This window comes from Benincasa hispida, chromosome 4 (genome assembly GCF_009727055.1).
Source record: "Benincasa hispida cultivar B227 chromosome 4, ASM972705v1, whole genome shotgun sequence".
NCBI classification, from domain to species: domain Eukaryota; kingdom Viridiplantae; phylum Streptophyta; class Magnoliopsida; order Cucurbitales; family Cucurbitaceae; genus Benincasa; species Benincasa hispida.
Window position 1 is genome coordinate 19,931,291 of NC_052352.1, and position 15,167 is coordinate 19,946,457.

Consider the following 15,167-nt stretch of genomic DNA (forward strand, 5'->3'; position numbering starts at 1 on the left):
ATTATTTTAAATTTTTTTTAAAAAAAATTGGATTGTTATATTTTTATGTATAAATACATAAAAATTAAAATATATTTTTATGTATTGATGCAATTATTTGTTTTAATGGTGACCGTCAGCGTAAATTCTTTTCAAATTAAAAAATTTTAACTGTTCAATCCTTGAAAAAATATTTGTCTTCTTCCTTTGCACTTTGAATTTTGTACCTTCCAAGTTCCAGACCGGTCGTCACCCCCGTTAAAAAAAGTTAATTAAAATGAAATTGTTTTCTTTTTTCTATTTCGTTCAAAATGTTGCTATTATCTTATCATTAAAATATATATAGACATTGATATCTCAATTTTAAGAATTCATCAATAGTTATAATAGCAGTAAAATATTTTATTGATAATTTTGATTTTAAAATCACTTATAAATATGTCATAAAATTGAATTTAAAATTATTTATTGCGAGAGTATTGATAATATTATAGGAAAAATCTTAATCACTTTTAAGTGTTGGGTAAGATTGATTGTGAATAAATTTGTTAGAATTACTTTCTTAATCACACGTTTTATTCTAATTATTTATAAAATTTATTCTGATCTAGTATCTTTTAATGGTAAATTCTTACTGAATAAGTTATTTCCTAACAAATTTTTAATTTTTAAATTAATCTTTTGTTTGAAATTTCTCTTGAAATTACGTAAAAATCTTACCTACTTTAAATACTTGATAAGATTAAACGAGAATAAATTGGTTAGTATCACTCTCTTTATCACATGTTCATTCTCACTGTTAGCTTTTAAAAGTAGACTCAACATTAATTAAAATTGATTTTATATGTTTAATATATTTCTCATAAAACCAATTTTTACATCCTAAATTTTCAAATTGATTAGTTTAATGCCACCAATTTTGTCTTTTATCTAAAACCACTTTTCAAGAAAAGAAAATTTGCATTTATTTCTATCATATTTAACAAATAATCTTATACTTAAAAACTAATGTAAATTTATGTTGAAATCACATATATGACACAACATTCTAAATAAATATCTAAAAATATAAATTATCGATAATAAATTATACAAATTTTGATAGCGGTCTATTTAGTCATTAATAATAATCAAATCAATGTAACATTACTAATCATAACACACTAGCCTACTTTTTCAAATTTAAATATAAAATTAATCAAACCTTAATTTACTTAATTTTAATGCTTTTTTTTTTTTTTTTTCTAAAACAACAATGTACAACAATTATCTCAACAGCTATGATAATTCTTAACATAAATTTAACTTGTATATGTGGTTGATAGTATGTATTTCATATTAAGATTTAGTTAATTATAATTAAACTTTAATATCGATATCGAGTAATCTATCAAATATACCATTTAAATTTTACAATTACGTATACATTTTAATCTTAATTTGTTTGGTTTTTAATTGAATAAAACCAAATGGATTTGCCACCCGAAAAATGTAACAAAATAATTACCCATCAAATCAAACACTAATTATTTGGTATTGAAACTAAATAAAAATTTTATTTAAAAAAGAAAAACACAAAATAAATACTCTCTGTTTGGCATTGAATTCTATTTTCCACCTTTATTGATTAATAAATTGTCTGTCCCCACTTTCTCTGAGTTCTTAAATACCCGAATAAACACACTTGCACTTGAAACGCATTCACAATTTCACAGACTTCTTCGTTCCGGCGAAAACGATGGACAAAGAACAACAACCACAACAAAACACCACCGCCATGAAAAGAACTCTTCTTGTTTTCAATTGCTTTTTATTGGCCGTCGGTAACTGCGGCGGTCCTTTGGTTATGCGTTTATATTTCGTTCACGGCGGAAAGCGTGTTTGGCTCTCTAGCTTTCTAGAAACCGGCGGATGGCCAATTATTTTCATCCCCCTCATAATTAGTTACATCAATCGCCGTCGTGTCGCCGCCCTGAACCCATCGGTATCTACTGACTCGGCGAAGATGATCTTCATGAAACCAAGGCTATTTTTAGCCACCGCTGTCATCGGCATCCTCACCGGCTTTGACGATTACTTATACGCTTACGGAGTCGCTCGGCTACCGGTTTCGACGTCGGCTTTAATTATTGCGTGCCAGCTGGCCTTCACGGCGGGTTTCGCGTTCTTGCTGGTGAAACAGAAATTCACATCTTATTCGATTAACGCCGTCGTTTTGCTTACTATGGGAGGGGCAGTTTTGGCATTACATACAAGTGGTGACCGTCCTGCCGGAGAATCCAATAGAGACTACATAGCGGGGTTCCTGATGACGGTAGCCGCCGCAATTATGTACGGATTCGTTCTGCCGCTTGTGGAATTGACGTACAGAAAAGCCCGTCAACAAATTACATACACTTTAGTCCTTGAGTTTCAGTTAATTATGTCGTTGTTCGCCACTATCGTATGCACCATTGGCATGTTAATCAACAATGATTTCCAGGTAATTAAAATTTATTAAATTGAACCCTCGTTTGACAACGATTTTATTTTTAGTTAATTTATATATATATATATATATTTTTATATAGGTGATTCCAAGGGAGGCAGAAGAATTTGGATTAGGAAAGTTTAGATACTATTTGGTATTAGTATTGAGCGCCATAATTTGGCAAGCATTCTTCTTGGGAGCAATTGGAGTTATTTTCAGCTCCTCGTCTCTATTTTCAGGGATAGTAATCGCCGTGCTATTGCCCGTGACGGAGATTCTTGCCGTCATCATTTTCAATGAGAAGTTCCAAGCGGAAAAAGCCGTTTCCTTGGCACTCAATCTTTGGGGATTTGTGTCTTATTTTTATGGTGAAATTAAGCACAACAAAAAGAAGAAATTAGAGCTCCAAAAATACGAAGAAACAAGACCCACTCAAATTTCAAACGTCTAACTTAAACACCCTCTTTTTAAGAATCCTTGTTTTATTGTGAGATGAAAAGTAATACAGTGTTAGTGTGCGTATGAGTGTTTTGTTTAAGGAGTGGATGTATATGGTGTCTCAAGGTTTTTGAAATAGTGGGTGGATATAAAGTTATTTGGAATCATCCATTCTAATTTTATTATTAATTATGAAAAAAAATCCTTTTTTTAAGTAGGGTGGGGTAAAGGTAACTTTATTGTTTAATTTATTTCGCTTTTTATACACAACCTACTTTCTTTGCTTTGTTGTCTTTTGATATTTTGTTCTTTTAACTTTCTACTTTTCGATGTTGTACGGTTCAATCAAATGTTCCATTTTGTTGTAAAATATTTGTTAGTTTTAAATTGATGACAATGGCAATTCATTGTTAATATAAAAGAAAGGTAGGGAGATATGGATGATAGAAACCAACAATAACTTGCCGGATAAACGTCTTCAAAATAATGGTATGTATATGATAATGTTTAGAGCAAAAGAAGCAATGATTTCTTCTTCTTCTTTTTCTAAAAAAAATAAATAAATAGTTAAAGTTCCATCTCGTAATTTTTTAGTTTTCGGTTCTGGAAAATAAAGTTTATTTCTTCTCTATTTTTTAATAATAATTTGCATATTTATTAAATATGAGAGTTGAATTTTTAATCAAATTCAAAAATAAAAATAAACTTTTAAAAACTATTTTTTTTTTTTTAGTTTTCAATGGTTTGGTTTATCATATTTTAAATTATTAGTAACAAATATATAATAAATGAAGAAATTTAGAGGTGAAAATAGTTTTTAGACTTAATTTTTAAAAACTAAAAAACAAAAACAAATCGACTATCAAATGAGATATAAAATTTAAGAATAAAAATAATTTGAACATCTATATTTGATAAGTTTAGATTAGAAATTAGTTTATTTTTACTCTTAATATTATTAAGTTGTTTATATCGATTGGTATTTTAAACTTTTTAATTTCGCCAAATTGTACTTTAAATTTAAGTATTGCAATCTCTAACTTTAAATTTGAACAAATATTTACCCTCTTGCAATCATTAAAAAAGGTATTCTCAGATGTGTTTAATCAATACAAATTTTATAGAACTTCGATGGAAAATGACATTAAAACTAAATTTTTGTTGAAATTTTCAAAGTTTTGAGAAGGTTATTCAATAACTAATTTAAATTTACGTAAAACTTGACTGTATAGAAATTAGTGAATTTACCAAGATGATTATATAGTTTTTTTTTTTTTTTTTTGTTAAAATTAATAAAGGGTAAACCGTATGTGAACATATATTGTGGGGGTGTGCACCTATATTGCACTAAATTAGGTAAATTAGAGAGAGATTTTAGATCCTATGTAGTCTACAACTCTACTGTGCAAAACATACTTCTGATTAATAAATCTTAACATGTTATTAGAGTTAGGGTTTTTCTTTTAGCTCAGCTATCATCTTCCTCCTCCTTCACTGATTTTGCCGACGATCTGCACTGCCACGGTCTTGCCTCTCTGCCTCCGTGTCTGCCGACCTACCTTGTCGCATTTGTCGGCGCCGACCAACCTCGAATCAGTGTCGAGTTCACATTTGTAGCCTAAGCAAAGCTTGCCTGATCTACGTTCGTCTGTATGTACCCGAACATGCCTAATCTACACCCGATCTGCATCCTTGCAGCCCCGTCTGTGTCTGTCTAGTCTAGGATATGTCCATCCGTTATCGCGTTTGCATCCGGTGGCTCCCAGTCAAGCCGTCGTTATAATCAGTTCTAGCCAGAGCGTGTCGCACTGAGATCGAGTCGAGCCGTCTATTCTCTTCATTTCTGAGCCGTTTATTTTCTTCCAACCAAAGTGAACTATTTCGAACTGGGCCAAGTTGTTTGTCCTCTCCCAGCCGAGCTAAGCTGGCAATCTGATCTGTTCTCTCCTGCTGAGCTGAGCCATTTTCTGTATTTTTTGTCTTTCTTCTAGTCGAGCCGTCTGTTCTCTCCAAGCAGAGTTGCGCCGCCTACAAATGGAGAAAAACCATATATTTCATCCTATTAACACTATTCTTGATGGGACCAATTATCTTACTTGGTCCATCAAATGAAAAGTTTTCTAATTGGGTGCAAGTTATGGCATATTATCACCGGTGATATTTCTAAGCCAGTCAAGATAGCCACTGAGGACGATAATAAATTTATTGAACGGTTAGAAGATTGGGGCAGTAAGAATCACCAGACTATCACTTGGCTAGGTAATATATCTATTCGTACTATTCCTATTCAGTTTGATGCCTTTAATGATGCTAAAAGTTTGTGGGATTTCCTATTTACACACTTTCAGTCTATTGGACTAGCTCATTATTATCAATTTCATAGTACTCTTATTAATCTCAATTAGAATACTAGCCAATTAGTTAATGAATACATAATAACTCTTTAACCAATTTGGATGCAATTTGATCAAGCTAAGATTAGTACAGATCATCTTCGTCTTATTAAGATTCTTATGGGTCTTCGTCCAGAATATGAATCTATCCATGCTGCTTTGCTACATTGCAATCTTCTACCTTCATTGCATATAACGATTTAGGATATCCTATTTGAGGAAAAACGATTTGGCATCGTTCCCTCTAAGCAAGCTGAGGTTGTTCTTACAAGCACTCATAACTCTCTTTTGTAAGAACTGTAAGCTCTTTGGGCATACGTTTTCTTATTGCTCTAAAATAGAGTGCAGGTATTGTCACAAACATGGTCATATTTTGGAAAATTGTCCCAAGCGACCACCTTGACCTCTAGGTCATCCTCCAAAGTCAAGAAATCTTACTACAGTTGGTTCTTCCTCTACGGCTGTTGTTGTCTCCTCTGTTGATCCCGATCCTTTTCCGCCTAGTTTTCAAATGATGATTTACAGGACTTACTAAAATATATAATTTCGTCTAATTCTTTCGTTCTTGTGATTTTCCTAGGTAACCGGTGACTTCTTGATTTCATTTTTGCAATCATATGATGTCTATCATTTCTCTTATGACTGCACTTACGCCTGCAAAACCACTCCCCCCCCCCTTTATATATGTTGTTGACGGCAATTGTATGACCATACCTCATGTTGGCTCAATTGACACTGCCATATGGAAACTTTCCAATATTTATTGTGTTCCAAACCTAACCTTTAACCTTACGTCAATCAGACAATTGTGTGAAATTGACTTAACTATTTTTTTCTTCTATTAAGTGTCAGGTTCAAGATCCACAAATAGGAAAAATGGTTGGTGCGGGTCATAAAGTGGAAATACTATTTGAGCTCACATGACTCCAACTTCCTGCTTGTTCCATTTCTGCCATTGTCATAACTCCACTATATATCAGTGGCATCTTCGTCTTGATCATACTTCTTCTGAAAAACTTCATTAAATTTTTATTAGAAATTTGAATAATGTTTCCAAATTTGTTCCAATTGATTATTTGAATTGCAAACTCATAAAATAAGCTGCATTATCTTTTCCTCAGTCAAGCTCTATATGTGATCAACCTTTTAACTTAATTCATTCTGATATTTGGGGTCCTGCTCCTACTACTGTCAATGGCTATCACTATTTTATTTTGTTCATTGATGATTACTCTCGATTTACAGGATATATTTTCTTAAAAATCGTTCTGCCTTATCTCAATTGTATATTGAATTTGCTAATATGGTTCAAACTCAGTTCTCTCGTACCATTAAAATCCTTCGAACAGATAATGTCATGGAGTATAAGGACTCCAGTCTCCTTTCTTTTCTCACCCAACATGGCACTCTTATTCAGCATTCTTGTCCTCATACCGCTCAATAGAATGGACGAGCAGAATGCAAACATCGCCACATTCTGGACTCTATTCGAGCACAACTCCTTTCTACCTCTTGTTTACAGAGAAATTTTAGGGAGAGGCTGTTCTTACCTCTGTCTACACAATCAACCGCCTCCCTTCTTCTGTCCTTCAAAATATCTCTCATTTGAATGATTATATGGTACTCCTCCTAACTACCTTAATCTTAAGGTCTTTGGTTGTGCATGTTTTGGTATTCTTCTTCCACATGAGACTATGTTGATTTGCCTCTTGGTAAAAGACTCATTGGTTGTAAGTGGGTCTACAAGATCAAAATTCACTCTGATGGTTCTATCGAACAATAAAAAGCTCAACTTGTGGCGAAAGGATAATCTCAAGAGTATGAAATTGATTATGAAGAGACTTTTGTTCCTGTGGCACAAATGATATTTTTTCGAAGTCTCTTAGTAGTTGCTGCTGTCAAACAGTGACCTCTCCTTCAGATGGATGTCAAGAATTCCTTTCTTAATGGGGCCTTATATGAGGACATGCAACCACCATCAGGTATTTCTCCTCCATCTCAAAAAGTGTCTCCTTCATTGTACATTGTATGGTTTGAAGTGCAAGCTCCACGAGCTTGGTTTACAACTTTCAATTCCACCTTCGTTTAAATTAGGTATACTTCCAGTCCACATGACATGACACTCTTTATGTGCCAAATTCCTCATGGTATTGTTCTCCTTCTCCTATATGTTGGTGATATGATTATTACTAAGATGACCCTTAGGTTATTTCTGGTCTAAAACATTATTTTGGAGAACACTTTGAGATGAAAGATTTAGGTTCACTAAGTTAATTTCTTAGTATGGAGGTGTCAATGAGCTCTGCTGGTTATTTGTTGTCTCAAGCAAAATATGCCTCTGATCTAGGCCGTCACTGATTCTACCACAACACTAACACCACTTGATTTCAATATTCATTTGACTCCGTTTGATGGAATTCCACTTGAAGATGCCAGTCTCTATTGTCAACTTGTTAGCAATTTTATTTATCTAACAGTAACTTGTTGGCAACCTTAATGAGAATCAATTTTGGATTAATTTGAGTTTTCGAATTAATTGAGGGAATCAATTATATGTGATATAATTAATTCTACTTAATTATATATGATATAATTACTATAATGTATTTAATACATTATTTGAGAGGTAATAAATATTTGAATTTGATTCAAATATTAATTATGTGAATGTGATTCATATAATTAAGTTTAATATAAATAAGATTTATATTAAATATCATGCATTGTTGAGAGAATGAAAACTAAAGGTTATACTGTATTTGATACAATATTAAACTATAGGTTATGTGTTATATTAGATTTAACATATAGTTTAATATATATTATATGATAAGGTAGTTATCATATATTTGTATGTTAAATTATTTTAATATTTTTTTAAAGTAGTTTTGAGAGGGAGTTGTAACTCTCTTCCCCTTATTTCTCTCTATTTTAGTGCATGTGTGGAAGTAGTGCTTGAGAGACTTACAAAATTTCCAAAAAGAGATAGAAGTTTTTTTCTCTGGAAAAACAGTTTTTCCTCTCAATCACCAACTCCTTAGTGATTCTCATCCCATAAAGAATACCGGAGGCTCTTTTCGTGGTTGTGACCATTTGGATCGAGTTTGTTCGTGACAAATCTGGAGAAAGGAAACACATAAAGAAGGGTTCTTTAGGGGTAAGTTTTTTCTCACCCTAATTCTCTCATTTCATTTTTGTTTGCATACTATAAATTTATGATTATGTATAACATTTGTACTTTGTAATTTTCATTATGTGAAAATAAAATTTGAATCGATCTCCACGCTTCCGCTCAAGGATATTAAAAGATTCATTCAGATTGGCACCTCATTACTGCTTTAGTAGAGTGTTGGAGACCAAAAACCCACACATTTCACATGCCTTGTGGGGAATGCACAATTACGTTGCAAGATGTTGCTATTCAGTTTAGATTACGACTGGATGGAGAACCTTTGACAGGTTCATTGCAATATGATTGGAAAACTTTTTGTGACGATCTTTTGGACGTTCGTCCAGATGATTTGAAAGGCTCAAGATTGAGTATCCCAATTTCCAGAGTTGTTTCCTGATGCCAATGACATTAGCATACATAGGTCTGCATGAGCATACATTATGTAGCTTATTGGAGGATTTTTATTCGCTGACAAGTTGAATACTACGGTACATCTTATGTTTCACCCACTGCTGTCTGATTTCGAGTATACTGGTATGTACTCGTGGGGTGGCGCCTGTCTTGCATGGCTTTATTGAGAAATTTATCGGGTTATTAATACACAAGCGTCAGAATGTCGTTCATATTGTTAGCCAGGTCATGACTGCTCCATAGACCATTCATTTTACTGATGTTCTACGTATTCTTCGCTATGTCAAGGGTACTGTAGGGCATGGACTTTAGTTCTTTTCGAAGTCATCCCTGGTTTTATCCAGCTACTCTAATGTTGATTGGACTGATGCTAATTGCATTCAAGCTCTATCTTGGGTTATTGTTTCTACCTAGATGACTCTCTCATTTTTGGGCTTTGTAAGAAACAGAGTGTTGTCTCTCATTCTAGTATTAAATCTGAATATCGCACTCTGGCTGATGCTACATCAGAATTATTATAGCTCCACTGGCTTCTTGCTGATGTGGGAGTCTCTCAACAATCTATAACTATCCTTCACCGTGACAATCATAGTGCATTCAGATTTTTCACAATGATGTCTTTCATGAACATACCAAACATATTGAAAATAACTGTCACTTTTTGTCTGTCATCATCTCCCGAGTAAAACTTTTCTTTTACGATCTATTTCTACTACTGAGCAACTAGTTAATATTTTTACCAAAGCTTTATCATCCGAAGGTTTTCACCAATTGCTTAACAAACTCAAGTTGGTTACTACTCTCTCACCTTAAGTTTGAGGGAGTGTGTGAATGTATGTTGTGGGGTGTGCACCTATATTATGGTAAATTAGGTAAATTAGAGAGAGATTTTAGGCCCTATATTTAGTCTATATTCTTTGTATTTAATCCTCTATACTCTGTTGTGTAAAACATACTTCTGATTAATAAATCTTAGTATCGTAAACGTAAAAAAAAAAAAAAAATTGAATCGAAAGAAAAAAGTGCAACACTTATTAAAGTCTAACATAAAAGCTAAACTGGTTGAAGATGATGTATTAATTTAACAATTCAATTTCTTTCATGAATTTTATTAATTGCTTTGCTTTCATTTATTTTGGTTAAAAATCATTTTTGGTCCATGAAATTTCATCAAAAGTAATAATTTAGCCTTTGAACTTTAGTTAGTAATGATTTAATCCATGTGTTTCCAAATATGAAACAATCGAGTCCCTAAATTTTGATAAGTATAATTCTAGTTCTTGTAGTTTACAATTGTAACGATTTAGTCTCAATGGTGAAAAAAATATTGATATTTAATGAATTTCTTATTCATGTAGATTGATAGATTGATTAAGGATTAAGTTTATTTATAAATTACAAAGGCTAAATTGTTACATTATTCAAATTGATAATTAAATTTGATAATATTTTTCATCGTATGAATTAAATTATTATAAAATTAAAAGTATTAAAAGACTAAATTTTAAAATTACGATAAATATTAAATTGTTCCAAATGAAAGTCGAGATACCAAAAATTATTTTTATTCTGATATATTTCTACGAAATTTTAGGTGAAGCTTTTTTGTGGTTTTGTGGTTTTGGAAGTTTGTGGAGCATGCATGCAGGTATGTGAATGTAGGCCACGTGGCATCTTTCGGTTTTATTGCAATTAATTAAAAATTCTATATATATATATATATCATGGTGTTGGACTAATGCCATGATTCTTTCATATATGTTTGTGTAACCCCAACGTCACGCTTTCCGCATCTTTATATATGTTTCCATCTCCAGCACCATGTTTATTTATTTCTAAGTTAAATTGCAAAAAACAACCCATATTTCTGATTTTTAAATTAATATTTTTAATTTTTCAAAAGCCCAAAAGTATATTTATAGTTAATTTTAGATAGAAATAATTAGTATTTGTCGCAAAAATACTTTCAAACTTTCGAAAGGTTTAATAATATTCTAAACTTAAAAAAAAAGAAATATTTAAAAATATGTTTGTCGCAAGTATATATGTTTCTCATTTAAAAAATACCTATAAACTTTTAAAAGTTATATTTATGTCTTTAAATTTTTTATATTAAAATAAAGTATCAACAATTTAGGTTTAAACTCCAATTAAATAATGAAATTGAAAGTTTAATAATAGTTCATAAAATAACAACCACTTATAAGGCTTAACCTAACAACGCACTCATATATATATATATATATAGTTGATTAATATTATCCTTCCCTCTCCTCTATCAACGCCGTTTTTATCTCATCTCCTTCACCAAACTTCTTTAAAATGTTGTTGCTAATCCCAACTTAACGGAAAGATGAAAATTTGACGGCAATTTAACTAATAGGCCCAAATTTATCAATCAATAAATGTACACTTTCAGATTAAAAAAAACAAAAAAAAAAAAAAATTCCCTTTCAAAAGAAAAAAGAAAATAAAAAAAAATGTTAAAAAATCACTTGATCTTCCAACATTAGTTGGTTTGTCAATTTCTTATTCATTAATTTACTAATGTGAACTTTATTCTTTTGTTTTGATTTCATATTATCATATTAATAGACTTGCCTTTTCTTGAACTTTTAGTCCCATCAATCTATTGGTGGTATTAAAGTTTAAATTTTAAATTTACAATGGAAATCTTCCTTCTCATCTGTTTTTCATCGAAGGACTATTATTAAAATACAAACAAATAGGCCACATCAAATTAAAGTATTGAAAAATATATTAACAATTTAAAAAGCTAAAGGAGACTTCTTACCGAACACATATATGAGAAAAACAATCTATGTTTCATACCTATTTTAATTTTACTTTTCTGTTTTTAAAAATGGAAAAAAAAGTTTCGTGAATATTAAGTTTTGGGTCTCCTTTCTCTAAGTTAATTAATAAGCATTAACACCACAACGAAAAGTTAGTTTTAATTAAAAAAAATCAATATTAAGAGTGTAAATCTTGAAACTTTAGAAATCAAATTGAAATGAAACTCAAATTTCAAAAATAAAATTATAACATTTTGATATTTAGAAGCTAAATTAAAACTAAACCCAAAACTTAAGGATTAAATATGTAATATTTTGAAACTTAGAATCAAATAGAAACTAAATCTAAAATTTTAATATTTTCTATTTTTTATAACTAGGTTTATTTTCTCATAAACATTTGTTTCACATTTCTGAAAATCATTTAAATTTTAAACTAAATTTCAAAATCAAACTGAATGTTTTTCTAGTTAATTTTTTTTTTGATCGTTTTGTTTTAATATATTTTCAAAAGCACATAACTTAGCAATAAAACTATCCATAGAAGTCATATTTATAATAGCCTGAGTGGATCACATTTTTTAAGAAAAGGTTAATGAATCTATTTGACATAAAGTCGAATTTATGAATTTCAATTTTATGTTTAATAAATTTATGAATTTTAAAAATTTATTAAAAAATAATTCATAAAAATTTTGTGGAGAAAGATTTATCTGGATCTATTGAGGGAAGTTGGAACATATGAACACTATGTTAAATGACCATTTCAATAACTAAAATGAGTTCAATTTATATTAATATAAAATAGTCTAAGCTTCTAGACCTATGGTAAATTCCTCACTAATTTATAAGTTTAATTTTTAATAAAAAATAAAAAACAAAATAATTATCCAACAAGATTTGATAAGAATAGATAATTAATATATAAATTTAGACGTTAGAGAATAAATTGAATTGAGAATGGAATGTATTCTCGATCTCTGTGATGTAGTCGAAAAGGAAACAAGGTATTGGGGGAATTTTTCCATCATCGAACTGATTCTAGGAAATTTGCTAAATTATGCAAATATTATCACACAAGTTGAGAAATAATTGGACCATCAAGTAACTTTGCTTAATTGTCCTAGGGATATAAGGATTTGATAGGATTTTCTTAATTTTTTTTTTAAAAGGAAAAGATTAACAAATAAATATTTATCAAATAAGTTGAAAAATATTGATTCACCCTTATTTCGATGTCGACTCAATGATGTAAATAAATATTTCATGAAAATAGTGGTAGATCCAGAAATTTAATGAATATAAGATTAGAAATAGGGGTTTTTTAAATATAAAAAAAATTAAAAAAATTTACACTTTTTATAGTAAGTACTTTTGAAACGAAGTGTAAATATTTTTTGGATTTTTAGTCTATGAATTTCTAGATTTGTGTTTATATGGCTTCTAAACTTCAAAAATATATAATAGGTTCTCGAATTTTCGATTTTAGTGTGTTTATTTGATTACTAACATATCAGTTTTGTATCTAATACGTTTATTACATATTTGGAAGGGTGAAAAGTTGAATGTTATTATTGAATGACAAATTTCGGCGAATAATGAGTTGCCACATCATCAATGGAAGCGTGAGCCTATTGGAAAAATTATAAGTTGGATTGGGCCGATTAATTAAAGTCGCTCGGTCCCAACCCAATTCAAACACATGGTGAAAAATTTGGGCCAAATTAAAGATTAAGCTCAAGTCTAGTATTTCGATCCAACAACAAATGGACCCAATCCTAACTTTAGCCCAAACCCAATTTGGGCCCAATAAAGTAATTAGGCCTAAGCTCATGTAAGGCCTATAAGAGACCTCCATAAATAAAGGCAACATCTCTTCATTTGGGGGAAGGTTGGAAGAATTAAAGGTCAAAGCTCTCTGAAGATCTGAAGTTCTTAAGTTCTGAGGATCTGAAGAACACAACTCTTTTCAAACTCTGAAGATCAGAAGACATACTAAAACTCTAAAGATTAGAAGACATATCAAAGCTGCGAAGATTGGAAGACATATCAAAGCTGTGAAGATCAGAAGACATACTAAAACTCTGAAGATCAGAAGATATATTAAAGCTCTAAAGATTTAAGCTCCCAAGATCCAAGTATTGAAGCTCCTAATTCTTGAAAACCAACTGTCGTGTGTAAATTTTTTTTTGCTTTATGGCGAATGTAATGCCACCACAAAGATTGATGATATGTATGATATGCGTTGCGTTGTCTTAATCACGCTTCTAGATAATATATGCGATGCTACAAAACTCACTGTAGAATGCGTTCATGTAGTGTATGCGTGTCACAAGTTTTCTTGCGTTGAAACCAAGTATAATTCCACCGCAAGTTTCTCAGAGTGATCCGAGATCGAACACGGGGATTACGATGTTAATTCGACAATGATGTGATATATGCAACCGAATTAACATTGTGAGGTGCTGAAAAGTAAAATGCGATGATAAATGAATAAACGGGTAAAGAGTAAAATGAGATGATAAATGAATAAACAGTGCAAAGTGTGTGTTAGCGAATGCGATGGCAAGTCTTGTGAATCGAATCAGAGTGAGAACGGGTTTGGGGAAAGAACATCATAAGTTTCTCAATCCTGTTGAGGACGCAACTAAGGTTCTGTCTTCCCTCGGCTTACACCTCTAGCTCGGTAATCGCCTGTGTCACCATATCTCTATGATGATCAAGGATGAATGTTTGTGAATGCAATGTTGTTTCCATCTCTAGAAATACTTCTTGCTTTAGTTAACGCACTCTATTAACCTTCTTTCGAGAGGTGGATTAGCATCTTCACTTCTGCTCTCACAGATGAAGATGCCATTGAGCATGCCTTAATTAAACTTAGCTGACTTCTTCAACATGGATTGACTTACTCGCTCAATCCTTCCCCCGCACCTTGGAGGTTTAGTTACTCATGGTGAGAGAAATGGAAGATGAATGCGTTATGGTGAACAGAGAGATGAAGAAAAACATGATAATGATATTAACTAGTATAGATAAAGCGTTTGGTACAGAGATATGAATGAAAGACAAGAAATGAACAACAATCTATGAACGGAAAGTAAGAATAAATGAGAGCAGCGTGTCAATGTCTTGGCACGGATCCCGATCGGAGCTTTTTTGCTTGCCGGCATGGTGGAGGAATGAGGTGGAGAACTTCCTTCTCAGGAGAGTTCTCGAAGGAAGAGTGTCTCTTTTTCCGTGTGATTTCCTCTCTATGTCTCCCCCCCTTGCTGAGTGTTGATGTTTCTATTTATAGACCTTAGCACCTCTTGCGTCAGTGATCCCGCTTTGAAAAGTTACTTTTTCCTGTCGAGGCTTGGTGGGAATGTCCACTCTGCTCTACGTTCAATTTGTCAGGTCGTACATTAGAAAAGCTGTACAATTTCAGAAATCCCCGAGAATGCGTTGCTCTTCTCGTCCATAAGCAATTGTCGCATGTAGTGATACAAAATCCTCGAGATGCGTTTCTC

The 15,167-nt window shown here is 31.7% G+C and overlaps 1 protein-coding gene across 1 annotated transcript; it reads left to right on the forward strand.

Moving 5' to 3' along the window:
- Positions 1-1,633: 1,633 nt before the first annotated feature.
- LOC120075882 (purine permease 3-like) lies at positions 1,634-3,121 on the forward strand. Its single transcript, XM_039029616.1, has 2 exons — positions 1,634-2,461; positions 2,550-3,121. Exons 1-2 carry the CDS (start codon positions 1,718-1,720, stop codon positions 2,898-2,900), a joined length of 1,095 nt encoding a protein of 364 aa, XP_038885544.1. The 5' UTR covers positions 1,634-1,717; the 3' UTR covers positions 2,901-3,121.
- The last annotated feature ends 12,046 nt before the right edge of the window (positions 3,122-15,167 follow it).

Excerpts from the sequence above, each read along its gene's own strand:
- LOC120075882 (XM_039029616.1), top strand. The coding sequence starts at position 1,718 with ATGGACAAAGAACAACAACCACAACAAAACACCACCGCCATGAAAAGA. Across the intron at positions 2,462-2,549 it reads TAATCAACAATGATTTCCAG|GTGATTCCAAGGGAGGCAGA; the intron begins GTAATTAAAATT and ends ATTTTTATATAG.